General features: G+C 42.5%; 2 protein-coding genes across 6 annotated transcripts in view; one reads left to right on the top strand and one right to left on the bottom strand.

The window, feature by feature from the left end:
- Positions 1-19093, bottom strand: part of rec114 (REC114 meiotic recombination protein) — a 65150-nt gene that overhangs the window by 3357 nt on the left and 42700 nt on the right. For both annotated transcript variants that reach the window (XM_061765647.1, XM_061765648.1), the window contains 3 exons: positions 17567-17650; positions 17177-17347; positions 2552-2632 (listed from right to left, as the gene is read on the bottom strand). In XM_061765647.1, the coding sequence (XP_061621631.1) occupies positions 2552-2632; positions 17177-17347; positions 17567-17650 (336 nt within the window). The remainder of the gene's footprint in view (positions 1-2551; positions 2633-17176; positions 17348-17566; positions 17651-19093) is intronic.
- Positions 4047-19093, top strand: part of LOC133474197 (uncharacterized) — a 57694-nt gene continuing 42647 nt past the window's right edge. For all 4 annotated transcript variants that reach the window (XR_009787402.1, XR_009787403.1, XR_009787401.1 and 1 more), the window contains exon 1: positions 4047-4398. Coding sequence is in view for 1 of the 4 variants with exons in the window: in XM_061765649.1 (XP_061621633.1) it covers positions 4313-4398 (86 nt within the window). In the remaining 3 variants the exon portion in view is untranslated. The remainder of the gene's footprint in view (positions 4399-19093) is intronic.

The following is a 19093-nucleotide window of genomic DNA, read 5'->3' as shown; positions in this document are numbered from 1 at the left end:
GTGACCTTCGATCCCTCAGGCGGCACTGCATCAAAAACCAACATCAATGTGTAAAGGATATCACCACATCGGCTCAGGAACACTTCAGAAAACCAATGTCAGTAAATACAGTTTGGCGCTACATCCGTAAGTGAAAATTGAAACTCTACTAGGCAAAGCAAAAGCCATTTATCAACAACACCCAGAAACGCCGCCAGCTTCTCTGGGCCCGAGCTCATCTAAGATGGACTGATGCAAAGTGGAAAAGTGTTCTGTGGTCCGACGAGTCCACATTTCAAATTGTTTTTGGAAATTGCGGAAATCGTGTCCTCTGGGCCAAAGAAGAAAAGAACCATCCGGACTGTTATGGACACAAAGTTCAAAAGCCAGCATCTGTGATGGTATGGGGCTGTGTTAGTGCCAATGGCATGGGTAACTTACACATCTGTGACAGCACCATTAATGCTGAAAGGTACATACAGGTTTTGGAGAAACATATGCTGCCATCCAATCAACGTCTTTTTCATGGACGCTGTGCTTATTTCAGCAAGACAATGCCAAACCATATTCTGCAGGTGTTACAACAGCGTGGCTTCGTAGTAAAAGAGTGCAGGTACTAGACCGGCCTGCCTGCAGTCCAGACCTGTCTCCCATTGAAAATGTGTGGCGCAGACCCCGGACTGTTGAACAGCTGAAGCTCTACATCAAGCAAGAACGGGAAAGAATTCCACCGACAAAGCTTCAACAATTTGTGTCCTCAGTTCCCAAATGTTTATTGAATGTTGTTAAAAGAAAAGGTGATGTAACAGTGGTAAACATGAGCCTGTCCCAGCTTTGCAGCCATAAAATTTTAAGTTAATGATTATTTCCTAAAAACAATAAAGTTTGAACATTAAAAATCTTGTCTTTGTAGTGTATTCAATTAAATATAGGTTGAACATGATTTGCAAATCATTGTATTCTGTTTTTATTTATGTTTAACACAACGTCCCAACTTCATTGGAATTGGGGTTGTACTATAAAGCCATCTTTTTCATGTCATCACTGTACGTGATACATTTGACATTCCAAAATGTTTGCACGAATTTCAGTAAGTGTAAAATAGGCTCGGTGATTAATCAACTTCATTTACCGTAAAATTCTGGAAAACCCTTCTACCTATGTATAATGCATTTTTAAAATGCATGATTTTGTTTCTACCCATATGATCAAAACATGAAGTATTATGTGTATTTTGTTATTTTTTTCCAAATAATTATTATGAAGTTAAGCACTTTATTTGAAAGCGTAATCTTTTTTTATTTACTACTTTTATTTAGTAAATTAGAAAACACACAGCTGTGCTCATATGTTTGATTACCCAGGGAGAATTTGTAAGATGGGTACAATTCTTTAAAGAAAACATGAAGGACCAGGCGAAACACATTTAATTGTATTTTAATGGGATTCAAATTAAACAGTCAAGCACTTCAGAAAAGCATTATCATTCAAAAAAACATAACCCATAAAGAAATTAATGATGGTTGTTGTTCATATTTAAAAGAACTATATTTCACAAATTCTGCCAGGGTATGTAAACTTATGAGCACAACTGTACATATATGCAGTCATACGTACCCTTGTCATATTGGAATGAAAGTGTACAGCTTTTTCATAACCACTAGATGGCGTCATACATTTATAAAATGTGAACGTTTTTTCCATTTGCCCCTATACCTAAATATAATGCACACTATTGACTTCTGACAATTTTTTTGGGGGGGGAAATGCGCATTATACACGAGAAATTACAGTAATTAAAATCGATTTGTCAGGACTTTTTACGGTGCCTTTCATAGTTCAAAAGCGTCCCCGGTGATCTGCATTCCTTAAGAGTCATTGTTGGCAACTTAGCGATTTGGTAGATATATTTAGCGACTTTTACAACTACTTGAGTGACTATTTTTCAAAAGAAGCAATGCGCAACTTTATAAGATAGCATGAACAGGATCAGTTTCGCATTGTTTTCAAATGCAAAAAAGGAGGCCGGTGGAAGTTAATCATGCTGAACACTGCCTAAGACATGTTGCCCATTTTTAACCCGAGTATGTTTTTCCAAGCTGAAAATACTCCGCAGACATGGTCTTGCCTCACTTGTATATCTCTACATGTGAATAATGTGAAAGCCATTTTGATGGCTTATTTTATGATGTTATTAAACATTATAAACACTTCAAATTTGAATTAATTAATTAAGGATCAAGTTTACATACTGTACATGTTTTGACAAAATGAACTTATTTTAACATTATCTGTAATATATGCATTTCAAATTTTGATGGGGGCAAAAACATTTCAAAGGTTGTTTGGTATCGGGAGAAAGAAAGCGAGGTGAAAAAAAAAGATCAAAACTTTTGAATGATGTCATTGCCATTTGCTTTTTCTATGCGCAAAGGGAAAATCCATTAAAATCACTAATCAGATTTTTGTTGGGGGAAAAAAGCTGATTTTTTAATGCCTATATCACCTAGCTCACCCAGTAGTTGGCTATTAGTTGGCTAATAGTTTGCTGAAGATGACTTGTATCAAATACCTGGGCAAGACGCTTGATGGACAGCGATCCCTGGACAACCTCTGGTTCGGCTTTGGCCGCCTCACCTTGCTGTGGACACGGCTTCACACACAAAACAAAATGAGAAAGCTGTGACCAGATGCAGCACGACACCGCAGAGTGGAGAGTTCAATCAATTGGTGTCATGACTAATAGAAAAATATCCTGCTCGCCCTCCCCTCTTCAAAGTTCTTTCACTCCTTTGGTGTGTTTGTTCGCCAAAAGGTCACATTCCACCCTGTTGGCAGGGGGCACACCTTTATGTCTCATCCCCTCGTGTCACACATGGACTTAGCTCGCAACCCAGCGTTCGATAAAAATACAAAACAGAATCAATATCTCCCAATTTTCTTTTAGTGTCAATGTGATTTAACATTATTTTTAGCATTGGGATATAATGTATATTATCATCAGCTTGGCAAGGTCAATATTAGTAATCAGTAAATAAAATATTTCAGTATAAGCTTATGGGTCATTTTTAATATATATAGTCTGGCAGATAGACATAGATAATCAAGAACATACTCCATTAGTGCATCACACTACCTCAAGCTGCCGTTGCAGCAATGTGACCTCTAAAGATGACACTATTGTAAATAGCACCATCTAGTGTCCAAGTTTATGAAGCTGACCTCGCTGAGAACATCCTGATAAATGAACCGTCACATACGGTCTCTCTCATAATCACTACAGGGCGATATGCAGTTTTCCTTCAGTATTTTACTTTTAAAAAAATCATTACTTAAAAAATTGTAAATTCATTCATCACAAAATTTACATGATCAGAATTCCAATTAAAATGCATAAAAACCAAAGCCATTACAGGAGGTCCTCTGTTTTCGACTGAGTTCCATTACAGGAACGTGGCATAGTTTATCACTAACCTAACCTAATGCACTAATAAAGTAAAATTGATAGTAAATATTCATATGAAAAACATTTCTTGGCCATAAATGTAAGACAATCTAATGAAAAACTGTAACGGTAACTGAGCATGACTTCGTGTGTTACATGACCACGTATACCTATTCCGCACGCTGTTTATTACATCAAAACGGCATATGTCGGGACCGTCTTAAACCGAGGACCCCCTGCATTAAATCTTATGAGCAGTTTGAAACAAGTCTAGTGTTACCTCACAGGCAAAACACCTAGACCAGACATTTAGAAGTTGCAGCAACATTTTGGGGAAAAATTTAAAATTTCAAACATAATGTCATAATGCATGACCCACTAGACCTCAGCATCAAAGCATTTGCTTCTCCATTTGGCTTTTTTCCTGGGGTCAAGAAAAGAAAAATATCCAACATACCCAAATATACCCAAAACAAATATTTTTGTGTGTCTCAGTGTCACGATGGTCGGACATGATGGTCTTTGGTCATGTGGATGACTGATTAGAAGTGTTTGCTTAAGTGTTTTGTGTGTGTGTGTGTGCCGGGGGGGGGGGGGGGGGGGGGGGGGGGGAGATACAGCCTGAACTGGTCGCCAGCCAATTGCAGGGCACATATAAACACAGATAACAAGCAACCCTTTATTGCTCATTGACTGTTTTTCTCAATGTCTTTATGTCTCAAAAGTGTTCTCTGTCAATTGACTGTCTGTTGTCGTACTAGAGCGGCTCCAACTACCGGAGACAAATTCCTTGTGTGTTTTTTGGATGTACTTGGGAAATAAAGATGATTCTGATTCTGAACAACCATTCACACCTACAGACAATTTAGAGTCTTCAATCAACCTACCATGCAAGTTTTTGGCATGTGGGAGGAAACCGGAGTACCCGGAGAAAACCCACCCAGGCACGGGGAGAACATGCAAACTCCACACAGGTGAGGCCGGGATTTGAACCATAGTCCTCAGAACTGTGAGGCAGATGTGCTAACCAGTCGCCATCGTGCCACCTAAACTAAGGATTCTTATGCCGTTAAGTGTGCTCCTGTGTTTACTGTATGACCACTTAATTTTTTTGACTCAAGCAAAGAAATCACTGTTAGGAGGTAGTATCCAATTTTTAATGTTATAAATAAAAAAAATATGACAATACAGTAAATACTGTTAAATTATTGAACAGACAATTTCTCAATTGACTGCTTTGTTATTGTGAGCATTTATTATTGCTGCACCAGTAATACAGTTATTTATGTAGAGTATATGAATGTAAAGATTGGATGGACGGGGATAGAAGTGCAAGGTGATACATGATTTGAGCCTATCTTTTTCACAAACACTTGTGGGATATCGGAAAGAAACCACTAAAACCTATTGAGAAGGACCCGGCAAGAGTCATGGAGAAAGAAAAAGAGTTTTGGTTCTCCTGCTTTCGCCTCTTTGCCCCACCTGTACCGTGAACCTTCCTGCAATACCGTGAGCTTTCTCACAATATTCCACTAATTATCGTAACGTGAGATTACTACTGCAATAAAACCAAACTGTGGGATATACAGTAGATATCATTAGATCCCTATTGTTAATACTAAGGTTTGCTTGTTCTTTAGTAATGTATGTACTGTAGTACTGTGGCACACACTAGTGTTTATTTTTGACATTGTGGCTTTACAGAGATATTTTCCACCTCCCACGTGACCATTGGCACATCAGCAGGCAAAATAAATAAAAAAATAAAAAATAGATAGGACACAACAAAAGCTACAGAGGGTGGATAAACATATAAGATCTATTAACATTCACATTATTCCAACTATGTATGGTATTAGGGGACTAACTGACTTAAAACAGCATTTTAACAACTATACAATGGCGCTCGGGACGCTGGGAAATCTTCTGATACCGAGCCGCCATGTTTTTGTGATGATGTCATTGCTTGCTGTCAGAGGATTTCCCAGGGTGACTAGCGCCGTTGTATAGTTGTTAAAATGCTACTTTAAGTCAGTTAGTTCCCTAATCCCATAACATAAATATATATTGCTGTGCATGTCTTAATCTCTGAGGGGCAGTGGGGTGCACGCAATGAAATACACACTTGCAGTAACAAAGAAGAAGTCATGATCGTATAGTGTTATTATTTTCGCTGAGTTTGAAGAATATATCCCAGACAGTATTGCAATCTTGCCTGTTTGGATGTGTTTATCCAGCGTTTGTGTACCAATATTCATTATTTAGCGAGATATGTGCCGTGAGTTTGATGATATTTTTCGTTAATTCGTCACTGGTGTTTTTCATTCATTGTGTGTTAGAGCGAAGAGAGAATCTAAGTCTGCGATGTATTTGAACATTCAATAGGTGTAATTCTTTTGTTATGTCTGTTTAGTACTACAGTCATCTACCACTGGAGTGTCAATAAACGACTTTAAGCAAGCAACATTCATTATTTTTCCTTGCTACGTTGGCATCTTAGCACCCTTTTGTGATATTGTGATCGCCTGGGCTCTGCATACCATTGGGCGCTGCTGGATAGAAGTGCTGGAGCAGAGCATGGAATGGACTTCTTGTTTAAGAGCGGTAAAATCTGGGATTTTAGATCCGATCCGTGTTTTGTTTTTGCACTGACATCGCACCGATTTCCGATCTCAAAGATCAGATCGGGACGCCCCTAGTCCTTGGCAACATCACAGTGTCTTGTGACTTGTGGGAGGCAAGCCTTCATAGCGACGTCACGTTTGGATCCTTAGATGTGGGGTCTTACCTCCTTGAGTGTCTTGCTGTGACCAAAGAATGGATGACTCAAAATTGTATTCATCTGAATCCTGACAAAATTGAAAGTTTTCTAATTGGTCCAGAAATCATAGTTACTGCTGCTACTCAGTTTATTGGCCCAATTCACCAGAATAGGAAATCCACTGCTAAGAATCTCGGTATCATCTCCGACTAGTACATGACATTTCACTAAAATTGTCCAGTACTGATTTCTTCAGTTAAGAAATATTGCTAGAATACAGCCTATTTTGCCCCCTTCGGCCCTTGAGCAATTAATCCACACATTTATCTTTTCCTGGTGAGATTACTTCTTCATCTACACCTGCTTCAGTCAGTTTCTCAAACAATTACAGTTAATCCAAAATACAACAGTCAGACTTTTAAGAAGAACCACCCATAGGTCCCACAATACCCCTGTCCTTGCATCCTTCAATTGGCTTGCATTAAAATTCTGAATCAACTACAGCGGCTGTAATAGGTATTTAACATATCACCATTTATCTCACTAGATATACTTCCAAAGGTGCTATTGACCTGAAAATGTCACTGTATGTTGGGAACATAAATTAAGTTGTGTGTAAAAATGTGAAATGCCACAGGGGAAAAGTGTTGAACACATGAAGAAATGGAGGTGCAAAAAGGCATGAAAAGCCAAGACAACATCTAAAATCTATCAATAATCAAAGTGCAATCCAGCCCCTTGTCAGTGCAAATCAATATCAGATGGTTCAGTCCTAATTGATGGCCTAAAAAAAGGTCACATTGCCAAGGTGTGAGTCAAGACACATCTCATGACGGCTAAGAGCAGAGAGCTGTCTCAAGACCATCGCAAACTAATTGTTGCTAAACATAACGATGGCAGTGGTTACAGGTGCATATCTAAGCTTCGGAACGTTCCCGTGAGCACGGTTGGGGCCATAATACATAAGTGGAAACCCAATAATACCACCATAAATTTGCCTCGATCAGGTGCTCCTCGCAAGATTTCTGACAAAGGAGTGCAAAGAATAATCAGAAGAGTTGTCCAAGGGCCAAGGACCACCTGTGGAGAGCTTCAAAAAGACCTGGAATTAGCAGGTACTGTTGTCACAAGGAAAACTGAGTAATGTATTCCGCCGCCATGGCCCGTATGCACGCTCAGCACGCAAGACCCCATTGCTGAAAAAAGCACGTCAAAGCTTGTTTAAAGTTTGCTGAACAACATTTGGACAAGCCAGTTAAATACTAGGAGAATATAGTCTGGTTGGATGAGAGCAAAATTTAACTGTTTGGATGGCATAATGCACACCAAGTTTGGAGGAGAAAAGGCACTGCACATCACCCTAAAAACACCATACCAACAGTGAAGTTCGGAGGTGGAAACATGATGGTGTGGAGCTGCTTTTCAACAAATGGTACTGGTAAACGTCACATTATTGAAGGAAGGATGAATGGGCAAATGTACCGAGGCATTATTGACAAAAATCTGCTGCCATCTACGAGGATGATGAAAATGAAATGAGACATTTAAGCAGGATAAATGCAGAGGGTTGCGTCAGCAAGGGGATCCGACTTAAAACTTTGCCAAACAAATATGAGCGTTCATCCAAAGAATTCCACACCAGATTGGTCGTGGCCCGGGTTAACAACGACCGCCACCGGCGCCATCAACCTGCAGGTCGCCGTTGGAAATTGAGCTACTGTAGGTCGAAGTCGAAGAAGAAGAGGTGGAAAGCGGGTTCTTCGGCAGAAAGAGAAGAGGAAAGCACAGAGCCTAGAATTGAATGTGGGGACTTTGAATGTTGGGACTATGACAGGACAATCACGGGAGTTGGTTGACATGATGATTAGGATAAAGGTTGATATATTGTGTGTCCATGAGACCAGGTGGAAAGGCAGTAAGGCTAGAAGTTTAGGGGCAGGGTTTAAATTATTTTACCATGGTGTAGATGGGAAGAGAAATGGAATCGGGGTTATTTTAAAAGAAGAGTTGGCTAAGAATGTCTTGGAGGTGAAAAGAGTATCAGATCGAGTGATGAGGCTGAAACTTGAAATTGAGGGTGTTATGTATAATGTCATTAGTGGCTATGCCCCACAGGTAGGATGTGACCGAGAGGTGAAAGAGAAATTCTGGAAGGAGCTAGACGAAATAGTTCTGAGCATCCCAGACAGAGAGAGAGTCGTGATTGGTGCAGATTGTAATGGACATGTTGGTGAAGGAAATAGGGGTGATGAAGAAGTGATGTGTATGTACGGCATCCAGGAAAGGAACCTTTGCAAAAAGGATGCAAATGGCTGTAGTGAACACTTCTTTCCAGAAGAAGCAGGAACATAGGGTGACCTACAAGAGCAGAGGTAGAAGCACGCAGGTGGATTACATCTTGAGCAGACGACGTAATCTGAAGGAGGTTACCGACTGTAAGGTTGTGGTAGGGGAGAGTGTGGCAAGACAGCATAGGATGGTGGTGTATAAGATGACTCTAGTGGTGGGGAGGAAGATTAGGAAGACAAAGGCAGAGCAGAGAACCATGTGGTGGAAGCTGAGACAGGACGAGTGTTGTGCATCTTTTCAGGAAGAGGTGAGACAGGCTCTCAGTGGACAGGAGCTTCCAGAAGACTGGACCACTGCAGCCAAGGTGATCAGAGAGGCAGGCAGGAGAGTACTTTTTGTATCTTCTGGCAGAAAAGGAGAGAAGGAGAATTGGTGGTGGAACCTCACAGTACAGGAAATCATACAAGGAAAAAGGTTAGCGAAGAAGAAGTGGTACACTGAGAGGACCGAGGAGAGGCGAAAGGAATACATTGAGATGCGACACAGGGCAAAGGTAGAGGTGGCAAAGGCCAAACAAGAGGCATATGATGACATGTATGGCAGGTTGGACACTAAAGAATGAGAAAAGGATCTATACAGGTTGGCCAGACAGAGGGATAGAGATGGGAAGGATGTGCAGCAGGTTAGGGTGATTAAGGATAGAGATGGAAATATGTTGACTGGTGCCAGCAGTGCGCTAGCTAGATGGTAAGAATATTTCGAGGAGTTGAGAAAATGAGAGAGAAGCGAGAGTAGAAGAGGCCAGTGTGGTGGACCAGGAAGTGGCAATTATTAGTAAGGGGGGAGTTATAAAGGCATTAAAGAGGATGAAAAATGGAAAGGCAGTTGGTCCTGATGACATTCCTGTGGAGGTATGAAAGCATCTAGGAGAGGTGGCTGTGGAGTTTTTGACCAGCTTGTTCAATAGAATTCTAGCACATGAGAAGATGCCTGAGGAATGGAGGAAAAGTGTGCTGGTGCCCATTTTTAAGAACAAGGGTGATATACAGAGCCAAACAATGAAGTTATGGTAAAGAGTAGTGGAGGCTCGACTCAGGACATAAGTGAGTATTTGCGAGCAACAGTATGGTTTCATGCCTAGAAAGAGTACCACAGATGCATTATTTGCCTTGAGGATGTTGATAGAAAAGTACAGAGAAGGTCAGAAGGAGCTACATTGTGTCTTTGTAGATCTAGAGAAAGCCTATGACAGAGTACCCAGAGAGGAACTCTGGTACTGCATGCGGAAGTCTGGAGTGGCAGAGAAGTATGTTAGAATAATACAGGACATGTACGAGGGCAGCAGAACAGTGGTGAGGTGTGCTGTAGGTGTGACAGACAAATTTAAGGTGGAGGTGGGACTACATCAGGGATCAGCCCTGAGCCCCTTCCTGTTTGCAGCGGTGATGGATAGGCTGACAGATGAGGTTAGACTGGAATCCCTGTGGACCATGATGTTTGCAGATGACATTGTGATCTGCAGTGAAAGCAGGGAGCAGGTGGAGGAACAGTTAGAAAGATGGAGGCATGCACTGGAAAGCAGAGGAATGAAGATTAGCCAAAGTAAGACAGAATATATGTGCATGAATGAGAGGGGTGGTGGGGGAAAAGTGACTTTAGATACTTGGGGTCAACCATCCAGAGCAATGGTGAGTGTGGTCAGGAAGTTAAGAAACGGGTCCAAGCGGGTTGGACCGGGTGGAGGAAGGTGTCAGGTGTGTTATGTGACAGAAGAGTCTCTGCTAGGGCAAAGTTTATAAATCAGTGGTGAGGCCAGCCATGATGTACGGATTGGAGACAGTGACACTGAAGAGACAACAGGAAGCAGAGCTGGAGGTGGCGGAAATGAAGATGTTGAGGTTCGCTCTCGGAGTGACCAGGTTGGATAAAATTAGAAATGAGCTCATCAGAGGGACAGTCAAGGTTCGATGTTTTGGAGACAAAGTTAGAGAGAACAGACTTCGATGGTTTGGACAGTAACAGTGAATTATTGCCTGCTTAAAGTTGTTTATTGACGCTCCAGTTGAACTTCACTGTAAAACTAAACAAACATTACAAAAAAATTACACCTATTGAATGTTGAAATACAAATGCAGCCCTATGGGGGGCACAAGTCAGTGCAAACTGTAGGCCGGTCCCAAGCCCGGATAAATGCAGAGGGTTGCGTCAGGAAGGGCATCCGGCTTAAAACCTTGCCAAACAAATATGAGCGTTCATCCAAAGAATTCCATACCGGATCGGTCGTGGCCCGGGTTAACAACGTCCGCCACCGGCGCCGTCAACCTGCAGGGCGCTGTTGGAAATTCAGCTACTGTGGGTCGAAGTCGAAGTCAAAGAAGAAGAAGAAGAAGAGGTGGAAAGCGGGTTCTTCGGCAGAAAGAGAAGAGGAAAACACAGAGCCTAGAACTGAATGTGGGGACTTTGAATGTTGGGACTATGACAGGAAAATCCCGGGAGTTGGTTGACATGATGATTAGGAGAAAGGTTGATATATTGTGTGTCCAGGAGACCAGGTGGAAAGGCAGTAAGGCTAGAAGTTTAGGGGCAGGGTTTAAATTATTTTACCATGGTGTAGATGGGAAGAGAAATGGAGTCGGGGTTATTTTAAAAGAAGAGTTGGCTAAGAATGTCTTGGAGGTGAAAAGAGTATCAGATCGAGTGATGAGGCTGAAATTTGAAATTGAGGGTGTTATGTGTAATGTGATTAGTGGCTATGCCCCACAGGTAGGATGTGACCTAGAGGTGAAAGAGAAATTCTGGAAGGAGCTAGATGATGTAGTTCTGAGCATCCCAGACAGAGAGAGAGTCCTAATTGGTGCAGATTGTAATGGACATGTTGGTGAAGGTAATAAGGGTGATGAAGAAGTGATGGGTAAGTACGGTATCCAGGAAAGGAACTTGGAGGGACAGATGGTGGTAGACTTTGCAACAAGGATGCAAATGGCTGTAGTGAACACTTTTTTCCAGAAGAGGCACGAACATAGGGTGACCTACAAGAGCGGAGGTAGAAGCACACAGGTGGATTACATCTTGTGCAGACGATGTAATCTGAAGGAGGTTACCAACTGTAAGGTAGTGGTAGGGGAGAGTGTGGCTAGACAGCATAGGATGGTGGTGTGTAAAATGACTCTGGTGGTGGGGAGGAAAATTAGGAAGACAAAGGCAGAGAAGAGAACCATGTGGTGGAAGCTGAGACAGGACGAGTGTTGTGCAGCTTTTCGGGAAGAGGTGATACAGGCTCTCGGTGGACGGGAAGAGCTTCCAGAAGACTGGACCACTGCAGCCAAGGTGATCAGAGAAGCAGGCAGGAGAGTACTTGGTGTATCTTCTGGCAGGAAAGGAGAGAAGGAGACTTGGTGGTGGAACCTCACAGTACAGGAAATCATACAAGGAAAACGGTTAGCTAAGAAGAAGTGGGACACTGAGAGGACCGAGGAGAGGCGAAAGGAATACATTGAGATGCGACACAGGGCAAAGGTAGAGGTGGCAAAGGCAAAACAAGAGGCATATGATGACATGTATGGCAGGTTGGACACTAAAGAAGGAGAAAAGGATCTATACAGGCTGGCCAGACAGAGGGATAGAGATGGGAAGGATGTGCAGCAGGTTAGGGTGATTAAGGATAGAGATGGAAATATGTTGACTGGTGCCAGCAGTGTGCTAGGTAGATGGAAAGAATACTTCGAGGAGTTGATGAATGAGGAAAATGATAGAGAAGGGAGAGTAGAAGAGGCAAGTGTGGTGGACCAGGAAGTGGCAATGATTAGTAAGGGGGAAGTTAGAAAGGCATTAAAGAGAATGAAAAATGGAAAGGCAGTTGGTCCTGATGACATTCCTGTGGAGGTATGGAAGCATCTAGGAGAGGTGGCTGTGGAGTTTTTGACCAGCTTGTTCAATAGAATTCTAGTGTGTGAGAAGATGCCTGAGGAATGGAGGAAAAGTGTACTGGTGCCCATTTTTAAGAACAAAGGTGATGTGCAGAGCTGTGGCAACTATAGAGGAATAAAGTTGATGAGCCACACAATGAAGTTATGGGAAAGAGTAGTGGAGGCTAGACTCAGGACAGAAGTGAGTATTTGCGAGCAACAGTATGGTTTCATGCCTAGAAAGAGTACCACAGATGCATTATTTGCCTTGAGGATGTTGATGGAAAAGTACAGAGAAGGTCAGAAGGAGCTACATTGTGTCTTTGTAGATCTAGAGAAAGCCTATGACAGAGTACCCAGAGAGGAACTGTGGTACTGCATGCGGAAGTCTGGAGTGGCAGAGAAGTATGTTAGAATAATACAGGACATGTACGAGGGCAGCAGAACAGCGGTGAGGTGTGCTGTCGGTGTGACAGAAGAATTTAAGGTGGACGTGGGACTGCATCAGGGATCAGCCCTGAGCCCCTTCCTTTTTGCAGTGGTGATGGATAGGCTGACAGATGAGGTTAGACTGGAATCCCCGTGGACCATGATGTTTGCAGATGACATTGTGATCTGCAGTGAAAGCAGGGAGCAGCTGGAGGAACAGTTAGAAAGATGGAGGCATGCACTGGAAAGAAGAGGAATGAAGATTAGCCGAAGTAAAACAGAATATATGTGCATGAATGAGAGGGGTGGTGGGGGAAGAATGAGGCTACAGGGAGAAGAGATGGCAAAGGTAGAGGACTTTAAATACTTGGGGTCAACCGTCCAGAGCAATGGTGAGTGTGGTCAGGAAGTGAAGAAACGGGTCCAAGCAGGTTGGAACGGGTGGAGGAAGGTGTCAGGTGTGTTATGTGACAGAAGAGTCTCTGCTAGGATGAAGGGCAAAGTTTATAAAACAGTGGTGAGGCCAGCCATGATGTATGGATTAGAGACAGTGGCACTGAAGAGAAAACAGGAAGCAGAGCTGGAGGTGGCGGAAATGAAGATGTTGAGGTTCGCTCTCGGAGTGACCAGGTTGGATAAAATTAGAAATGAGCTCATCAGAGGGACAGCCAAGGTTCGATGTTTTGGAGACAAAGTTAGAGAGAGCAGACTTCAATGGTTTGGACACGTCCAGAGGAGAGAGAGTGAGTATATTGGTAGAAGGATGATGAGGATGGAGCTGCCAGGCAAGAGAGCTAGAGGAAGACCAAAGAGAAGGTTGATGGATGTCGTGAGGGAAGACATGATGGCAGTTGGTGTTTGAGAGGAGGATGCAGGAGATAGGCTCTCATGGAAAAGGATGACGCGCTGTGGCGACCCCTAACGGGACAAGCAGAAAGGAAAAGAAGAAGAAGAAGAATGTTGAAATACAGAGGGAGGCTACAGGAAGAAGCGATAGCGAGGGTGGAGGACTTCAACAGTCCAGAGCAATGGTGCATGTCTCGACTTGAGACTTAACTCGGGACTTGCCTGTCTCAACTTGGGAGTTGACTCAGGACTTGAGGGCAAAGACATGAGACTTACTTGTGACTTGCAAAGCAATGACTTGGTCCCACCTCTGCAAGCACCCTGAATTAAGTCACTTTATAGTCGCATATACTGTATAACCTGCTTATCGCCATCGTAATAAACTGGACACAAATTTGACGGTAATTAATGGAAACCTTAGCCCTCTACAGGGCTAACATTATGCTAGTAAGTTGCACTAACGTTGAACTCGCTGATGTTCATCTTGGCTTTTCGAGGGCATTGTGTGTGTCTTGCTTAAGATCAATTACCAGTGTTCCCCTTTCTGCTAATTCTGAAATGATCCCACTCTTTCGGAATTTTGTCTTCTTTTCTCACATTTGTCTTCTCTGAAAAAGTAAGTGAACATCTAGGCAATGGATTCCCCAAGATTTAATCAGAGTCAGGTGTGAACCAACCTGGAGATTGCAGGTGTGGCTTAAAGCTGTTCTGGCCAAGAGATATAGTGTATAGTTGTATAGTTGTAGTTGTGCAATATTATCAATGTAGAATCAACGATATGTGATGTTGAATTTTAATTTCATACTTCTAATCACTCGTCTTACTGTCTCAAGTGTTAGTACATGGGACACCTGTGGTAAATTTGCACACTAGTCTGTGTAAAAGATTTACACATATGTCCCTCTTTATTGAAAATTGTTATAAGTCTACCACTCACAGATGTCCGAATTTTGCAGTTGACAGTACACTGTTAGTGTTCATTGCAGTTCAGATTTTTTATTAATTGCTTGCTCTCTTTGACAGAAATTCATCCATTTTCTGTACCGCTTCGCAGTGTACTGTCAGTGTTCATTGCAGTTCAGATTTTTTATTAATTGCTTGCTCTCTTTGACAGAAATTCATCCATTTTCTGTACCGCTTTCTACTCATAAGGGTCGCGGGCGTGTTGGAACCTACCCCAGCTATCTTCGGGCAAGACCCGGTAGACCCTGAACTGGTCGCTAGCCAATCGCAGTTGACAGAAATTGTTGTTGATAATTAAATATAACAATTATTTATGAAAATTGAAGCTTTTCTTTTTTTTCTTATTTAAATGGATTAATCACAGGGACTGGAAGAAAAGGAGGGGTTTGTTCTGTTTATGACTAGGTAAAACTTTTATTGATTATAGATTCAGGACCAACAATTGAAAAAAATTAAGTATTTATTTGTTTATTTTTACATAATTTGGGCTTCCAGCTCATAAACCCAACGAAATCAGGAATTAAAAAAATTTTAATACTGTGAAGAAATCAGGCCAAATTTTGCAGGCCATAAATGTTTTAAACTGAGTGTCACACACTAATCATCTACTAAACTCAAAGCACCTGCACAGGTTTCCGCAGGTGTCATTAAATTGCTTCAGTTTGGTTCAATTGTGTCAGTTGGGTTCAATATGGGGAAGACTGCAGACTTGACAACTGGCCAGAAGATCATCATTGATACCCTCCATCGGATGGGTAAGCCACAAACGTTCTTAACTTAGGAGGCTGGCTGTTCACAGAGTGCTGTGTCCAAGCATATCAATGGAAAGTCTAGTGGAAGGAAAAAATGTTGCAGGAGAAGATGCACCAGCAAAAGAGATGACCATGGGCTTCAGCGGATTATCAAACAGAGAAGATTCAAGAATCTAGCAGAGATCCAGAAAGAGTGGAATGAGGTGGGAGTCAAGGCTTCAAAAACAACCACATTCAGACGCATCCGGGAGATGGGCTACAACTGTCGGGTTCCTCGGGTCTGAGCCTGAGCCAACGTAGGAAGCGTCTCAACTGGGCCAAGGGGAAGAAGGACTGGATTGTTGGCCAGTGGTCCAAGGTCCTCTTTTACAATAAAAGTACAGTGTGCCTTTCATTCAGGAATCAAGGTTCAAGGGTTCTGAGGAAGATGGGTGAAGAAGAGAACCCAAGCTGCTTGAGGTCCAGTGTGAAACATCCACAATCAGTCATGATTGGGGTTGCAATGTCCAGTGCAGGTGTTGGTAAACTCTACGTTCTTCAATCCAAGGACTTCATGATCCCTTCTGCCGAGGATCTCTCTGGAAATGCAGATTTCATCTTCCAGCAGGACCTGGCCCCTGCCCATACCGCCAGAAGCCCCAAAACCTGCTTTGTTGCCCATGCCATCACAGTGCTTGACTGGCCAGCCAGCTCGCTGGATCTAAACCCCATTGAGAATCTATGGGGTATTATCAAGAGGAATGTGAGGGGCACCAGACCCACAAACAAAGAATGACTGACAGCATCAAGTAAATCTGGGCTTCCATAACTCCCAGGTAATGCCACAGGCTTATTGCCTCAATGCCACGGCGCATCGAGGCAGTGATTAAAGCAAAGGGATTCCCAACCAAGTATTGAAGATTAACATATCATTTTGAAAGTACCATATTTTTATTGATTTATTGTGACCCTAATTTCTTTTATTCTACAAAACCTGAGAAGTAAATGAGTAAGTGAATTCCTGGTTTTATGAGATGGCTCAAATTATGTAAAAATTAACAAATAAATACTTTAAATTGTTTAAATTGTGGCGGCACGGTGGAAGACTGGTTAGTGCGTCAGCCTCACAGTTCTGAGGAGCGGGGTTCAATCCCCGGCCCCGCCTGTGTGGAGTTTGCATGTTCTCCCCGTGCCTGCGTGGGTTTTTCCAGGCACTCCGGTTTCCTCCCACATCCCAAAAACATGCGTGGTAGGTTGATTGAAGACTCTAAATTGCCCGTAGGTGTGAATGTGAGTGCGAATGGTTGTTTGTTTATGTGTGCCCTGGGATTGGCTGGCAACCAGTTCAGGGTGTACCCCGCCTCCTGCCCGAAGATAGCTGGGATAAGCTCCAGCACTCCCGCGACCCTAGTGAGGATAAGCGGCTCAGAAAATGGATGTATGTTTAAATTGTGGGCCCTGAATCTATAATCTATGAAAGTTTAACTTTTTGAATGGAATTATGGTAATAAACTTTTCCATGATATTCTAATTTTAACCACTCCCTTCAAATTCCTGTGGGATTAACCTGAAAAAAAAAATGCTCCTCAAGATTAGAGAGATGTTCGTCAAATTATGTAATTGATAAACAAAACTGCTCATCAAAGAAAAAAAATACCTTTTCACAATACCTTTTCCTCCCACTATAATTGATCTCAATGGGAACTTTTGTTCTAAAAGTCAACCAAATCACATGGAACTGATTGTGTCCAACCTTAGAGGTATCGCTGTACAATTGCTACAAAAATTATATTTAATTTTAAATCAAATAAATTGAAAAATGGGTCACCTGTGTCACCAGCGCAGGGACTTCAGTGGGGGGCTGATTATTTGGCGGCAGGGCGTCGACAGTGTTGACAGGCAGATACTCCCGGAGACTTTCTGCGGCACTCGAGCACTCTTTGATGGCCTGCGCCTTGTTACTGCCATCAAACTGCATCCTGATCACGCGGCCTGATCCCTGAGGACACACGTTCAATCTCGCGGCTGTCACTCCCAGCCGCGACATGAATAATCTCTTTGTTATTTGTTTGTCGCCTTTTTGAAATCAGCATCTCATTAGAAGTAAATCAAGGGTGTTGCACTTTTTTATAGAACACGAGACAAAAAAAATGTCATGGTCAATAACTGACAGGCATTTAAAAAACAAGTTTATGGAAGCCACAGTCAAATAGTTTACCTTTACAGTATTGCGAAGCAGCAGGTTGTCTGATTTCTGGTGGACTTTGAGAACATCGCCGGCACCAATCAACGGAATCGTCTCCTGCAACATTAAAAGTGGGAAATGAATATTCATTCTAAAGAAAACAAACAGGAGATCTCATTACACTATTTCATTTATGTGTTCAGACCAAGTGATTATCCATCCATCCATCCATTTTCTGAGCAGCTTCTCCTCACGAGGGTCGCGGGCGTGCTGGAGCCTATCCAAGCTGTCATCGGGCAGGAGGCGGGGTACACCCTGAACTGGTTGCCAGCCAATCGCAGGGCACATAGAAACAAACAACCATTCACGCTCACAGTTATGCCTACGGGCAATTTAGAGTTTCCAATTAATGCATGTTTTTGGGATGTGGGAGGAAACCGGAATGCCCAGAGAAAACCCACGCAGGCACGGGGAGAACATGCAAACTCCACACAGGCGGGGCCGGGGATTGAACCCGGGTCCTCAGAACTGTGAGGCTGACGCTCTAACCAGTCGGCCACCGTGCCGCACCAAGTGATTACTGTTACTTAAGTCCGTCAGCAGGGGTCTCTATCTTCTCAGTTACTTTTGAGGTCATTTTACTGTAGTTTATTTTTACAGGTACATTTATTTTGAAAGACAATACACTATGGGCAGCAATGCAGGTCTTGTGATTAGCAAGAGAATAGAATAGAATCACCTTTTATTGTCATGAACATGGATGCATGCACACAACATTTGTTATCTACATTAAACCCATCACAGTGAACACATACACAAGTTAGTGGAACACACTGGAGCAGGGGGCAGCTGAAGCGCCCGGGGAGCATTTCAGGGTATCAGTGTCTTGCTCAAGGACACCACAGCTGTGAGTCTGGGAGATGTTGGCAGATGGTCCAGTCGGGGTCTTGAACCTAGATCCCCCACGGTGGCAGGTGATGAGCGTAACCATTGGGCCACGGCTGCCCGAGCACCTCTGCCACACAGATCTAAGGTTCTGTATTTTAATCTCAGCTCAGGTTCCAGGTCAGTGAGGAGAGAAGAAAAGCACTATAGAAAATGGATGGAATATTTTGTCTTGGAAGAAAGTAATGACAACATTTTGTAGTGAACCAACTGATTCAAAACTGTTGAGTAAAAAAATCCAAAAGGTAACTATACAGATAGATAGATAGAGACAGACACACGCGCGCACACACAGACAATTTAATTATTTACTATATTGACAGTGCAAAAACATATTTCCACACATGGTTTAAAGGTGTATTGAGGTGTTGGTTAAACTGTCAATTCAGATGAAATATTTTATTTAAGTGGGGATTGGCATTTGACAGAATTTCCTTAAAGGACCATGGGAAAAATGAACGATCAATTCATAAATTAATTGTTTTTTGTATTGAATGTTCTGAACTAATGTATCGATACCAGCGTTCTTCCGTTTTCTATAGAGTTTGCCCTCATTAGAATCAATGATGAGCTGATTTTGAGCGAAAGGTGGACTTGACAAAATCCAATCCCATG

The sequence above is a fragment of the Phyllopteryx taeniolatus genome, chromosome 2 (assembly GCF_024500385.1).
Source record: "Phyllopteryx taeniolatus isolate TA_2022b chromosome 2, UOR_Ptae_1.2, whole genome shotgun sequence".
NCBI lineage: Eukaryota > Metazoa > Chordata > Actinopteri > Syngnathiformes > Syngnathidae > Phyllopteryx > Phyllopteryx taeniolatus.
The sequence above is the reverse complement of the archived record's forward strand: the minus strand, read 5'-3'. Positions and strand labels throughout refer to the sequence as shown.